Genomic DNA, 15,407 nt, shown 5'->3' on the forward strand with positions numbered 1-15,407 from the left:
GACGTTAACCTTTAAATTATGCAGACATTGTGTTCCCCTTTAATAGAGAGTCTGCTGAAGTAACAACTTCTGCTCTTCTGGGAAGGCTTTGCACAAGATTTTGGAACATTGCTGTGAGGATCTGATTGCACTGAGCCACGAGAGCACTAGTGAGGTCAGGTTTTGTGCCAGTCCTACTCATCCCAAAGGTGTTGAATGGAGCTTTATCACTCCACAGAAGGCAGACCCACGGCTCCAGGCATGGTCGATTTTCACAAGTGTGCACTAGATAGTGTACAAGTGTGCAGGACGCGAGGGCATCCTGTGACTGGCAGGTAATGAGGCGACTCCGTGGCCACGCCTCTGCTAAGCTTGGACCAATCAGCGGAGGCCTTGGCCGCCGCGTCGTCACGCCGAAAGTGGTGACGTGGTGAAGTCGGTTAGCAAATTCAAGCGACACAGCGACGAGTAGATGGAAAATACGAGGGTTGCCGTCTGACCGAGCGGTTTAAAACAGTCCGAATTTGACGGAGGATGGATGTTAGTTGTGTTTCTGTTGGTTGGAGCTGAAGGTAAAGGGTTTCTGTCGCTGTGTGTCCGAAACGGGGATCCTAGCTGAAGGCTATCAGGGCGCTAGCTTCAGGCTCAGCTAGCGTTAGCTTAGCTGACCAGCTGATGGCCTGACGACCTTTCTAATCCCGCTGATCGACCTGACAGCGGCTTACTATCTATGATTTCACCCCTTAAACTGTGCTCGATCATGTGAGCAGGACGTTAAACTTACCTTTATTTCAGTACAGCAGTGATTAGCGTCACAGCGCTGGACTGAGCAGCAGACAGCATTGTGAGCTGGAGCTGGGCGAGCTGGATAAACAGCGATATCGCGATACTTCCAGCCATTTTTACCACACGATATAAACAACACGATATTTAGTGTGTGCGAGTCTGTGTTTAATGAGCTGTAACAGTCAAAATAGTAGCCGTAGTGCCATATAAAGGGCATTGGAATAATAATAGTGATCATTTGGATCTGGCAAAATGGCAATATATTCCAGATTTTTCAGAGTTTTATTGTCATATGCACAGCAGAGCGGGCGGCTACACTATACAGTGCAGTTCTTTGCTGTTCCTCCGTTCACCAAATATGATCTTAATGTCGTCTTAGAAGAAAACAGAAAATATAAGATTAACACAAAAAACAACAGTAAAAAAGTGCAGGTTTAAGTTGAGAGAAAAATTAAAGCTACATGCTGCTGTGGGAACAAAACCTCGTATCTCTATTTTTTGTCATTTTTCAGTTTTGGACATAATTTGAAAATGCCTGTTGCTCTTTACATTGTGTGTACATTTTATGATAAAAGGCCCAAAAGAAACAGCACAAAATGACTTGGGAAAACGTCTGGTTCCATTGACTTACATTAAAAGTACAGTAAGTTTTTTCCTTCTCCTGTAAAGTTACCATTCTGGAGATACAAGGTTTTGTTCTGACAGCAGCAGTACAGCGTAGGTAAGGTGCAGTTGTTGAGTGCAAGGTTGGCCAAAGTTAAACCGGTTCAGAGCAGGATTGGTGAAGAGGTAGTGAGTGAGGTGTTCACCAGCCTGATGGCCTGTGAATAGAAACTGTTGGTCAGTCTTGCAGTCCTGGACTTCACACTCCTGTGTGCCTGAAGGTAGGAGTGTGCAGAGCCTGTGCTGGGGGTGTGTACTGTATATGTAGTTATGGCGATAAATTCTATCACGGTACAGTCCAAAGTGCTTTTCTGAGTGTTTTGTGGATATCACCAGTAGTAGAGCACTGGCCAGTTGCATTTTTCCTTATATAGAGGTCAAAATGAGTCCAGTTAAACTTGAGTTAAAGCCATTAATGCTGTTTGTTAACTGTGGCACCATTGCTTCTGTAGTTTTATCTGTTCCAGCTGATCAGATGTCTGAAGGAATGCTCTCACTCATCATGTACCGTGAAAATGTCTTGAAGTATTGCGACATCATATTTGTGCCGTTTCCCCCAATAGTTGTTTTACACACTAACAGTGGCCACGAGATGCTTAGAAACGCGTATCGTGACATCATTTACCACGATAACCTCTGTTGTGAGCTCTTATCTTCAGGCAAGTGACACCACTATCAGCATCAGTGTTGATTGGCTGTGTTTGTCTAACTGAGTCAATCTGATGGATTTTATGTAGAAAGCTCGTGATTCAGACTGAAGCTGGCTGGGTGTCGAGTCAAGTAAACATTGCTTTGGGCAGTCTTTAAGTCCTGAAGTTCAAGTTGGGGCAGTAACAGTGGGAGGTGGGCAGAAAGTTGCTCCTAAGGCCAGAGTAAGCATTAGTGCTGTCAGGATACTGGATTTCCAACTTTAGTACAGTGCTGTGAGAAGTATCGGCATTTGATATCATTTTCGGTACCATAAGCTTTGAAATATTACATAAAATACTTGAAATGTTCAAAATGTAAACGTCCCCAGGAGCTCAGTCTTTTAAGCCTACCCACTTGCTTAAACTAGACACCTGGCGTCCTTTCTTTGCTGCAGGTTCCTTAAGACTTGGGCTCAGTTTCTAAGCAGCTGGGCTCATGTTAAGTGTTTGTATTGACTGAAATGCAGCTTGTGTGTTTGGTGTTATGACTGGTGTGGAACTGTGTAGGGTTGAGGTGTAGCCGCTGTCCCATAGACTGCTCTTGAGGTAGGAGAGCCGGTGCACAGTGCATTCTGGGGGCTGTAGTGCAGCGCATTATGAAACGGGCTAATATTAATAAAAAAGACTTTTGCGGGCCGGATAGGGTTGCGCCTCGTGTTTGACACATGGGCGTCAGAGCTTCAGAAACGCCTGGTGGCCCATTCACGTCAACTTTTGAACGTTGATTACTACAAGATCCGAATGCACTTGCAAATTTCTAGACATTTAGTCTTTGCATAGCCATGATTAGTATGGAAACCTTGTGATTCATATGATATGATGTGGATCGCGTCGGTCCTGTGGACAGTGACTATTGGTGTTGTTGTATATATTGACTGATCGGTAGTTTTGAAGACACTAGACCATAATCGGCCGTTTAGAAGTCAGGGTTGTTCGTCTGCACGACTGAAGTCGAGATTGACCAGTCGAGACTGACTACAGGATAAGATTATAAAATGTCAGTATCCTGACAGTTTACCCCGTAAGGAAAATTCCACATGAAGAATTGATGATGGTTGAGATGTAAACTGACTCACTGAGAGAGGTTTGGTGTGAAATAATGAGAAGTCTCAGATGTCTTTACAGTGGTGGTGATGGGAACCAGGGGTCACCATGACTACGACACAGATATAGCCACTTTATTTACCATCTAAAACCACCAGAGAACCTACATGAGTCTTCTGAGTGTCAAATGCTTACGATGGAAAAGTCCTGAAATTCGGAAAAAAAGAGTTTTCATTAGGGACTATTTTGCCTTATGACGCCCTGCATGTACCCTTCCGCCACTAACGTGTTTGAGAGAGGTTGTACCACGAACAATTGAAAGATCTTCCTCTAAGAGTGGTGATTCCATAAGTTTTGCCAGAAGGTTGTATAACCATTTCATGTAATCCCTTTCTGTGGGCAAGCTTTTAGATGCTTTAAAAGGGGAATTCCACCAATATTTTAAAAATTCTGCATAATTAAATTTACATAACAAAGGCAGGTTTGATCTAAAATGTGCTGTAGAAAGAAACCTAACCAATCAGAGTTACTCACAGTGGTGTTGATAGGAACCAGACGTCTGAAGCATTTAATGCCTCTGATATCGCCCTCACAGAGAGCGGTCACAGAAAGTCGTTACAGTTATAGCTTCCCGATAGCGGAGGCGCTGTTTTATGAGAGGTGATAAGAAGTAAGTGAGGAGAACTGAAAGCGCTGCGTTCACTTTCTCTGTCCTGATGCTGTGTTAATGATATGTACTGTCTTTCAGAGTGAAGTCTACAGGCAGCTGGACAGCGATGAGACAGCTGCGTCCTGCATGTGAAGACTGTTCAGCATTAAGCGCATCGTAAAGCACGCTGAGCCACAGGAGGCGGCTGGAAGGAACTGCTTCGCACGCCGTCCGGGATGTTTGCGAAGCTGAAGAAGAAGATAGCGGAGGAAGCGGCTACGGGCCCTCGCTCCGGCCGCATGCCCCGCTCCATGAGCAAGGAGTCCATCACGTCTGTGGGAGCGGACTCCGGGGACGACTTTGTGAGTACAGCTCCTCCTCTCTCGCTCTCTCTCGCTCTCGCTCTCTGACTCTTTCTGACTCTCTCTCTCTCTCTCTGACTCTCTCTCTCTTTGTGTGTGTCTCTCTCTCGCTCTCTCTCTCTCTCTCTCTCTCTCGCTCTCTCTCTCGCTCTCTCGCTCTCTCTCTCGCTCTCTCGCTCTCTCTCTCGCTCTCTCGCTCTCTCTCTCTCGCTCTCTCTCTCTCTCTCTCTCTCGCTCTCTGACTCTTTCTGACTCTCTCTCTCTCTCTCTGACTCTCTCTCTCTTTGTGTGTCTCTCTCTCTCTCTCTCTCTCTCTCTCTCTCTCTCTCTCTCTCGCTCTCTGACTCTTTCTGACTCTCTCTCTCTCTCTCTGACTCTCTCTCTCTTTGTGTGTGTCTCTCGCTCTCTCTCTCTCGCTCTCTCTCTCTCTCTCTCGCTCTCTGACTCTTTCTAACTCTCTCTCTCTCTCTCTGACTCTCTCTCTCTTTGTGTGTGTCTCTCTCTCTCTCTCTCTCTCTCTCTCTCTCTCTCTCTCTCTCTCTCTCTCTCTCTCTCTCTCATTTTCAAGTGTCACCCTCACCCCTTGGAACTGAGTTCTGCTTTAGCAAATTTTTAGCGATTTAAAAAAAAAATGTTATGGTTGTTATGAAGAAAACGACCATAATACATTGAAACGACATTAAACTAATATGTTAAGATGACGCAGTGGTTATCGCTGTTTTTTAATGGAGAAAATACGGAAAAAAGTTTGTGGGTTTCTTTGGTCTCTTGCTGGTTTTTCTTTTCATAACACTCTGTTTGGTGTGTTGCCTCTGAAAAACCTCTGTTTGGAGGGCCATGTAGCCCTAACGCTTCGCACCCTACCCCAGACAAAAAACAGAAGGCGAGGGGTGAAACGGGTTTGGGCCTTCCTCTCTCTCTCACCCTCACTTACGCTCCCTCACATTTCATACACACAGGCACTGTTGAGCTGTCTGTGGTCACCGGCTTGGTTTTTTAATGCCTTTAAAGGGGAACTCCACCAGAATTGTCCAGGATTAAATGGTTAAGATGTAAGCAAAGTCATTCGGAGTGGTTTGACGTCAAATACTCTGTTCTAGAGAAACTTACCAACTCGTTTTTCTTTACAGTGGTGGTGATAGGAACCAGACATGTGACCGGTTTAATGCCTCTAAAACCTACCTCAGAGGAAGTTATGATGTGAAATGGTGCACATGCTGCCTGATTCTTATCACTTTGAAAACATAAAGAAGTGTAAAGAAAATCGAGATGCTGAGTTTCTCTAGAAGGCCTGGTGTCCTTTAAAAGTTTGCTGATTACTTCTCTACAGGCAAATTATGCTGAGCATTTTAAACATGGATGGATTTCCCCTTCTGACCTCATTAATATCATGAGTTCACAAAACATTGAACTCCCGAACAGATTCTGAGCTGCTTTAGTGGCAGATTTTTTTTGTGCATTCTTCACAGAAAGAGGTATTATTGCTGGTTTATGGACAGAATTTCCACTAATGCTGATAAACCTGTGGAACATTTACATGTTCATAACATATACAGTATATATTTATACACCAGTTAGTTCCGGGCGTGCAAGCTGATTGGTTGAGAGGCGTTTTAACCGTGCTGTTGTTTCACCGTAACATCCCGGGTTTTTCACAAACACTATCCCTCCGCTGAGACGCCGTTGCTAAGCAACGACTTTGACAGCTGTAGGAGACGCTTGAGCCATTTGAACGTTTTTACTTCTTACTTTGCCACAAACAGAAAACAGACACTGTTAAGATCACATCTGACCGACAGCCGGTTTGGTCCGACTCTGAAGACAAGACGACAATAAATTCCCAAACTGTCGTCACCACTGAGCAGCTTTTCAGTCGGCAGCTGTGACAGAAGAACAGCTAAACAACCTGGAATCAGCCAGAAACGAACCCAATACCAGTCGCCACACGTCTCGTCTGATCTTCGGAGTCGGACCAAATCAGACTGAGCCGTAAAACTGACCCAATAAGGAAAAACAAAAGAGCTGCTCAGTGGTGACGACCGTTTGTGACTGATCTTCAGAGACAGTGGTGAGGCGGTGGATTACAGCATCCTCTGTTGTGCAGTAGAAAGTAGAGTGGGCATCATGTTTGCCCAGCACTTCTTTACCAAGAGCTCCACCCAGCTGGAAGAATGAGTGCAGTATGACGAGCGTCCAGGAGGCCACTTTTCTTTATCAACAAACCTGTGCAACCTGACGCTCCTCTTCTAGGTTGTACAGCGCTCCCACACGCAGGACTGGCCTCAGATTTGCGTTAGCACTGAATAATTGAAGCTGGATGGAGATCGCACAGGTGTATCAGTAGCAGGTCTGAGCTGGCACTCGACAGATGCCCTGAGGCTGCACTGATTGCTTATTGTGGCTTGTGATTCAGTTAAAATCTCCTATTCTTTACAGTAAAAGCGATTAAATGTACACAGTTTTTATCCCAGATATAGTCAGGCAGTCAGGATATGCTCAGTGTCTGAAGTTTGCTTCTTTAGGTTAACTCGAGTGATGAAGCTAATGCGGTTAACAATTAACCTCTTATGCTCGTGGGTATGTTTTGGTTTGTCCGTCTGAATTTACATTGCAAGGCTAATTATTCAGTAACTGCATGAAATAAATGTCAATTTTTGTTTTATTTATTCGTTTTTGTAAAAGCTCGCCTCAGATTAGCAGAACATGTGTTTTATGATCTACACACGTTACTATATACTTACTATTTAATGCTGAAAGCCCAAAATCTTTTTCAAATCTTCGTGTCCATGACCTACTCCAGTTTCTTAGGCCGGAGGTCTAGGAATCTGATGAAGAGGCTGGATTTTAGCTCAGTAATCCGGTTTCTCAGTGCATGTGACTCTTACTCTGATTTCTTTCGGATTTCTCAGTCTGAGCATGTGCGAAAACAGCGCCACTGCGAAACGCAAGACGTTCTTGACGCAATGAAGGATTTTAATATTCTTCATCTTCCGGATGATGCACGTTCATATTCTCAGGTAAAGTGGCCCAAAAAAAAGCCGCGGCATGAAGTTTGAGTTTTACATCACGTCGTCTTCTGTGAGTTTATTGGCTGGTTGCAAAGCAGAAATCTGATTTACTGTCTGGCTCATGTAAACCTGGAGCTTCACAAATGCGTTGATCAGATTACTGACAAAATCGGACTTTCTGCAGGTATCGGATGACTAAGTGCACATAAACACCCTCAGTGATGTTCGTTCATTTAACTCTCTCTTTCACTGTGATGCAGTCCCATCAGAAGTCACTGGTTTTCATAGATCTAAAAGGGATCTTAACAGCAGTGACTGGTTAGCATCGGTTAATATTGCTGTATATTCTGGTTTCTCTATTTTTGTCTTTTTCTCTATGCATGTCGCTTGGTGTGCTATTGTTTTACTATTCTGTGTCGAACAGAGGAGGACGGGTTCCCCTTTTAAGTCTTGGTTCCTCTTGAGGTTTCTTTCTCTTGCTAAGGGAGTTTTCCTGCCGCTGTGGCCCTTGATGACGCTCACTGGGGCTTGGGTCAGGATTTTCTGCAAAGCTGCTTTGTGACAACTCCTGTTGGGAAAAAATGCAATATAAATACATTTTGTCTCGAGTTGATTTGATTTATAGTTACAGTGATTAATAAAAGATGATCCTTATTAAAAAATCAAGGGACGTCCTGCAATAATAAGCCATAGATGTTAATTTAAAATAGGCTTATTTACACGTTTAAAATGTGTTTATTTTTTCAAATAAAACCAATTTCAGATGCTTAAGTAAATCGTCTGAAATCAGTTAGACCACAATAAAACGTTTTTGGTCATACTGTCCACTACCAGGTAACAGTATCTAGTACCGTCATTGGAGGAACTGATATTTCGTTGTTTTCAGACCTTTTTCTTTCATGAACTGCGGTGAACCAGATACAGCGGTGTCTGTCTGTGTGCTGTAATAACATCCTAACGTGTTTCTTGTTTGCGTTATCAGGCGTCGGACGGCAGCAGCTCCAGAGACGACCTCTCCTCTCAGATTCTGCGCAGGAACGATCAGATCCGAAAGCTGGAGGCCAAACTCTCAGGTATCTCCCACTCTGTTAGACATCGCACATGCCAGCTGAATACAGTGTTAACCCTCAGAAGTGCAGAGGTAGTACAGTTCTTTCACTTCACTACTTAATGTATTACTGTAATCAGGTAAATTATTACATTTATTTACCTACGTATGTTACAGTTACATTTAACTTGCACTCTGTATCGGCAGGTTAAAGTCTATAGAGCGCTTTCACAGATTGCATTTCAATCAGAATCAAAATCGCTCCGATACAAAATAGTAAAGGGTTGTTTTTCTTTCTGTAAAACTTCTCAACATAGTCATGTGCCAAAGTTTAGAGTCTCCTTGGTCAAGTGGCATATTTTGGTTGGAAGTTAAACATCCTCTACAGAGAACACACTTATGCACAGTTTAATACATTTAATAATTAAAGATAATAAATAATTTGCTGAATTTAACATATTGGAAACAAATTGGCCTTTCAAAAAAATAAGATACATATATATGTGTGTGTGTGTGTGTGTGTGTGTGTGTGTGTATATATGTGTGTGTGTGTGTGTGTGTGTTTATTTGTTTGTTTATTTATTTATTTATTTTTTAAACCCCCCCCAAATATGTTAAACTCCGTAAATAAATGTGAAGTGTGGACTTAAAATTGTACAAAAGTGCCATATTTAAGTTTTTTCTGCAGAGGAGCTGTTCACTTACTTTCACTTAGAAAAGCAACCAAGCATGTCATTTGATCAAGTGTGTTTACTGTCACTGTATGAATAACATGAACTTTTGATCAAATTCAGCATATAATTAAATTTCTTATTGTTAGGAGCAAATTTATGGTGCGGAAATTTTATTTGCAGAATTTTTAACACAGAAATTACGATTTAGTGAACAACCAGCGTGAAATAATTCATACCGAATTCTACTGTGCAGCTTTTTTTTTCTTCTTCTTCAAATTCCTCCCTGTATTAACATTTCATGATAAATGGATCGATATAAAAGGTCCAAATTAACTCTGAAGGACAGCTTATGTTAATGTACTGTATGTTAACTTTAACAGTGTAATATATTGCTGGAACAAAACCTTGTGTCTCCAAGATGGAGAAGGAGAAAAAAAACATACTTTACGTTTAACGTAAGTCAATGGAACCAGACTTTTTGTCCGAGTCGTTTTTTGGGCCGTTTCTTTTGGTCCATTCATCATGAAATTCACACACAATGTAAAGGTCAGTTGGCTTTTTCACACTGAAACTAAAAAAACTACATAAACAGATGTACACGGTTTTGTCCCAACAACCGCGCTGTGCTAAAGTTTGTCCTCCTATAAAATAACCATATTGTAAAGGAAAGTTTTCTCCTGTGTAGATCAACAGTGTTTTTTCCAATGCTAATAACTAATTAAAGAGAAAGTGAGACGTTCTGTCGTGACTGCCCTGTCCCATCCTGAAACGGCCCAAAGGCTCTAAAGGAAAAATAAGTTTGATAGCGCTTCTGTACCTCCTGATCTGAGTCTAGAACGGCCTTAGAGCCGATGTAGAGCAGATTTAGCAGGACAGGATGAGTGTCTGTGGTTAATAGAGGCTGAAGTGAAGGCAGCGTGATTTCCTCATCTCAGAAAATCCTTCTGATTCTCCCCCCATTTTTGGGATGCACCGATTCGGATTGTCTCCTGATTTCGATATCTCTGAAACTAGGGCTGTTAAAGGGGCAGTCTGACCAAAATAAATGAGAATAAATGTAAACATGCTTACGTGGCCTCTGTAGCAGGACCACAATAGTCTTGAGAGATTTTCTGGTTTTAACAGTAGAGTAGACTCCCTGCTGGTCATGTAGCTTGAAGCATGTAGGAGGAACTTTTGAGAAACTAAGGCTCTGTTCACACAGCAGGTAAAAATTTCTCACCAAATCCATTTTTTTTGCGGTTGTTCACATGATCTTTTAAATGTGATCTGTACGCGACATCAGTCTGAAACAGATCAGCTCCTAAACTGACCCGCATGCACAAAAGATCAGTGCGTCACGTGGCTCGTCCAGAGGTAAACAACCACAACTGCCAACGAACGGCAGTCGCTCCCACAGGATCAGCTTCATCTTCGCCGGCATCACAGGAATCACACGATGAAGCTTCACTGACTGCCGGCTGGACTCCTCACCCGGAATGTGTTCGAGGCACTAAAAAGGGCGCGGCCACTTCTTTGGTTCGCGTCCTTGGATTCTTTAAACCTTTTAGTCTTTTAACTGTTCGTTGATGCTGCAGCCTCATCCGTTTACGGCCACATTCGGGCATTTCTTTCAAAGTCTCTTCAAACGTGGGGGGATTTGGATGAGTCTCTTCTCATTTTGAGGACAGAAACCTGAGCCCAAATGCTTATGATCTCGGCAGCTTGTCGAGTTGGATTGACGCGTCACGTGATTGATCTGGCTGTTCAGACTGAGTCGCATTGCCACAGATAAGATACGGATCGGATTTCAGTACCAGATATGAAAGCGTCTCAAACCGCAATCGAAAATGTCATTCAGTGTGTTTATCTGTTCACATTGACTCACATCTGTGTCACATATGAAGAAGAAAATCAGATTTGAGCCGGTTTTACCTGCTGAGTGAATAAAGCCTAATGCAGAGGGAAGCCAAATGACTGCCTTACTGCTAGGAAGCCAAATATCACGTCTGTATTTCTGTCTCTACATCAGTGGCACATCTTTATTGTTTCTTTATTGCTGAGAGGGTCCCTGGTGGTGTGACATACTTACCATATTTGACAAAACTTTGGTTGGAAACACAAAAGTATACAAAATTGTGCAGTGTGTCCAAAAGATGCAGGAAGACGCAGTGCTGTGCTGTAGAAAATAACATTACATGACAAATTACACATTAAATGCTTTTTTTTTCCCCTCATTGTGTTTGGTAACAGCAAAATACATAAACAAAACTATCTAGTACCGTACTTAAAATGACTCCAGCTAAGGAACATCGTCAAATGTGGATCGGTTGCATCTGACAGTCTTGATATTTGCTACTTTGAGTAATCTGATACCGATCGAGAGTGTTGTATCGTTGCATCATTCCATTTACTTCTCTTCTCAACCATTTTTATCCCTTTGTTTTCTCCACTTGTTTTTTGTCCTCTACCTCCCCTCCTTCCTACCTGTGGACCCACATCCTCTTTTACCTCTCCCTGCGGTGTGCGTGTACATACCCATACCTCAACACTAGACTACGCTGAACAGCTTCGGCTAATGCAGAAGACCAAGGACAAGCTTGAGATTGCATTAGAGAAGCATCAGGATTGTACGTACCGTTCTTTTCCTCCCCTCTCCTTCTCCCTCGCTCCTTCTGTCTTCTTTGCATTTGTTTGTCTGTTGCTTATGTTTACGCCTCAGCCCCCACCCCCCCTTACATATACACCTTGTCTATGGTCAGTCTTGGTACTGTTTAATTGTCTATATACTTACCACAAGTTGGTGGTGATGGGAACCAGGCGCCTGAAGAGTTAATGCCTCCAAAATGAAGGTCTCCCAAAAAGAAAAATTCAAATTTCCCACTATTTAATTATTATTAATAGTGTATAGTGTGTATATATAGTATATGTCTTATCTTTGTCTTGGCTGCCTGTAGATTTCACAAAGAAAGATATTCCATATAAAAACCAAAGCATTAGGACAGAGAAAGGGAACGCTGCGCTTTCAGTTCTCCTAACTTCTTTTTACCTCTCGTACAACAGCGCCTGAGTTATCAGGAACCATAACTGTAGCTGTTTTCTGTGACCGCTCTCTGTGAGGGGGATTTCAGAGGCATTAAATGCTTCAGACATCTGGTTCCTATCAATACCACTGTGAGTAATTCTGGTTGATTCTTCAGAACAGCACCTTTCATATCAAACCGCTCTGATTGAGTGTTTACATTTTTACAAATTTAGAGTTTTTGAAGTATTGCTGGAATTCCCCTTTTCATACCTCAAAACTTGCTCACAGAAAGGTATGACATGAAATGGTTGTACATACAGTTACATTTTTAAACACGTTAGTGGCGGAAGGGTGCATGCAGGGCGGCGTAAGGCAAAATGGTCCCAAAAGAAAATTTTTTTTTTTTCCAGAACTTCAGGACTTTTCCTGAGAACTCAGACTTGTGTAGGTTCACTGTTGGTTTTGGATAGTAAACAGAATGGCTATATTTGAGTTGTAGACATGGTGACCCCTGGTTCCCATCACCACCACTGTAAAGAAATCAGTCAGCGAATTTCTCGACAGCGACCCATTTCGCACCAAACCACTCTGAATGGCTTTGTTAACTTCTAAATGATGAAATTGCACAGAAATGTAGAAAAACCTGTGACCTTAACACCTCAACACGGTTTGAGGCAAGTGTGGACTGATTTAGACTTGCGGTTTCCTTAAGGCTAATTTGTGCTAACTGGCTGCTCTGGCCTTGTAGCTCTGATGCAAAAGTGTTGTGCAGCAAATTTTAAACCTCAGTCACGTCTTGGTTCATTGACCCATCAGTGATGAGGAGAAAATTATATGAATTTGACTTTCCAGCAAAGTATTTCTTGAACAAGCTAATTGAGTAGGCACATATGAGGGTTAGCTGGCTTTAAGGCAGCAAGGCTCCTGCCGGGTTTATGTTCTGAATGTGAGCAGGTGCAGTCGGCCCATATATGCAGGTATCAGTGATGGACCGCTCGTCATGGATTAACACCAGGCCTGCAGCTCCAACACTCAAGGCTTTGCTGCTTTCTCCAATAAATTTGCAAAAGTAGTTATCAGGAACATAAAAGGTTTTTAGGACGAATGTACACCGATCAGGCACAACATCATGACCACCTCCCTGTTTCTACACTCACTGTCCACTTTATCAGCTCCACTTACTGTATAGCTGCACTTTGTAGTTCTACAGTTACAGACTGTAGTCCATCTGTTTCTCTGATACTCTGTTACCCTGTTCTTCAGTGGTCAGGACCCCCATGGACCCTCACAGACCCAACACCATGTCCGTGTTACTGCAGTGCTGAGAATGACCCACCACCCAAATAGTACCTGCTCTGTGAGGGTCCATGGGGGTCCTGACCACTGAAGAACAGGGTAACAGAGTATCAGAGAAACAGATGGACTACAGTCTGTAACTGTAGAACTACAGAGTGCAGCTATACAGTAAGTGGAGCTGATAAGATGGACACTGAGCGTAGAAACAAGGAGGTGGTCATGATGTTGTGCCTGATCGGTGTGTATCTGCATGTTGTTATACTAACAAACTCCCACTAACGCTCCCAAGTTCCTGCGAAGATGAATGTGTTTGTCTTTAAAAGATCGTTCTGCCCTTTTTCAGCAGCTTGTTCTTTATGTCCAGTATATTCATCATGCTTTTATTTTGGAGAAGAAAGTGTCTTTTGTGGCACATTCTGCCAGGGCCCGTCTTTAAATCCTTCCCTTTTTCTGTTTCTGCACTTTGTTTTTCTGTTGTCAGCTTGCATCATCAAGAAAACCCTTTTATGTTTATTTTATGAAATGCTGCAGTTTTTCTGAAGTTTCCTGATGGATGTAATGAAAGTAAAGGTGGTGTTTTGTAACCTTTACATTTCCTTGCTTTGTGAAATCAGCTAACCACTAGGAGTGGGGAAAAATCGATACAGCGTTTTATCACGATATTCTGTATTTCGGTATTTTATAGATGGACTGATGCCAAGTATAAAATAATTAATATAAATTGCAATATAAATGAGTCTTTTTTTTTATACTAAAATAATGGGATCGATTGCTTTTTCAGCCACTAGTTGGTGCTGAGTTTATATTCTTGTGATATCAGCAGAGGGACAAGGGACATGGATATGACGCATGCTGTTGCAGTGACTGTTGTATGAAAATAAAATACTCTGGCAAATACTACAAACATGAGGGCTCACCTCACACTACCGATGACGCAAACAAGGCTGAAATTGGCTTCTTACTCGCCAACTTCTTCTTCAGACTTTCCCATTCAAGCTTAAACGTTGCAGCAGTGCTGCAGAGTCTCTAGTGCTCACCCATAATGTCCTGTTTCACAGCGATACTAGAGAGCTGCTTTTTCTCCTGCTTATTGTTTGAGGTGTCCCATTCCACCTTGCCAGAAATGAACTGCTGCACCAGTTAAGGTGGAATGGTTAAATTTGAAGAAGCAGCTGTTTGAATAAACGAATGGGAAGCTGACTTTTGGGCTACGTTCACATTACCAGACTGAAATCAGATATTTTTTTTTTTTGCCCTAATGTGACTCAGAGACTGATCTTTTCAAATCCGAACCGAGTCACTTTTCATATGTGGTCCTAGAACGGATGCGTATCCGATTCGTGGCCATGTGACCTTAATGTGACGGTCAGATCGGAATTCACGCGCAGTGGGAGAAAAAAGCACATGCGCCATCATTCAGCGTTACCATGGCAGCAGCTCGTCTCACCTTTTTCTCCTCCGTCTGGCTCTAATAACGAAGCCGAGAGCTGATCAGAGTTGATGATCTTCTCAGCGAAGCTCGTTCTGCTCGTTAGTTTGTGCTGCAAATGATGCAGCGATTCAGTCACGTGACGATACTGAGTAGGAGGAGCTCATGAGGTCATTTCAGGACGCTGGTTCATCACATTGATGATGGATTTGAGTCACTTACCTAAAGGAGTGTGAACCTTCGTGTCAGAGAGATCGGATTTGAGCAAAAAATCGATTGCAAAGCTAAAGTTAAATCGGCTCCACCCAAAAAATCTGCTTGACAGCTGCATTCCAGTTCTGAGTGAGCAGAAAGGACTGCATTAACCTGGACGTCAAGGGCAGTGGACTCCTACGTGACTATCTCTGTATCTCACTGAGGACTGAAGACTGCTGCCTCACGCTCTCCAAACTAGAGCAGTACACTAAAGTTACACCAGAGCAAACGTTGCAGACCTCCTGCAAAATGTAGCACCAGAATGGGAGACTGAGGAAACCTGGCTGTATTTGCAGTTGAGTACCAAACAGTAATAAATGGCACTGTGTTTAAAATCGTGAATTGTGGCTCGAGTATCATGATGATATTGTATCTTGGGGGCTTTTGTGGTTCCCACCCCTACTAACCACTAAATGCTGCTTTCTTTTCTTTTTTTCTTTTTTTTTTTTTTTTACCTGTTTTTCAGTCTTGGATTTTCTCAAAGGCTCTGAAACTGTAACCCTTAACCACTGTGAGCCTGT

The 15,407-nt window shown here is 42.7% G+C and overlaps 1 protein-coding gene across 2 annotated transcripts in view; it reads left to right on the forward strand.

Annotated features, from left to right (window-relative positions):
* Positions 1-394: 394 nt before the first annotated feature.
* Positions 395-15,407, forward strand: part of golga1 (golgin A1) — a 38,355-nt gene continuing 23,342 nt past the window's right edge. Inside the window, exons 1-4 of one of the 2 annotated variants that reach the window (XM_017682716.2) lie at positions 395-551; positions 3,910-4,172; positions 8,163-8,253; positions 11,437-11,511. In XM_017682716.2, coding sequence (XP_017538205.2) covers positions 4,047-4,172; positions 8,163-8,253; positions 11,437-11,511 — 292 coding nt within the window. In that variant the 5' untranslated portion in view covers positions 395-551; positions 3,910-4,046. The remainder of the gene's footprint in view (positions 552-3,909; positions 4,173-8,162; positions 8,254-11,436; positions 11,512-15,407) is intronic. The other variant, XM_017682717.2, reaches the window with a different exon arrangement.

Source organism: Pygocentrus nattereri, chromosome 29, assembly GCF_015220715.1.
Source record: "Pygocentrus nattereri isolate fPygNat1 chromosome 29, fPygNat1.pri, whole genome shotgun sequence".
Taxonomy (NCBI): domain Eukaryota; kingdom Metazoa; phylum Chordata; class Actinopteri; order Characiformes; family Serrasalmidae; genus Pygocentrus; species Pygocentrus nattereri.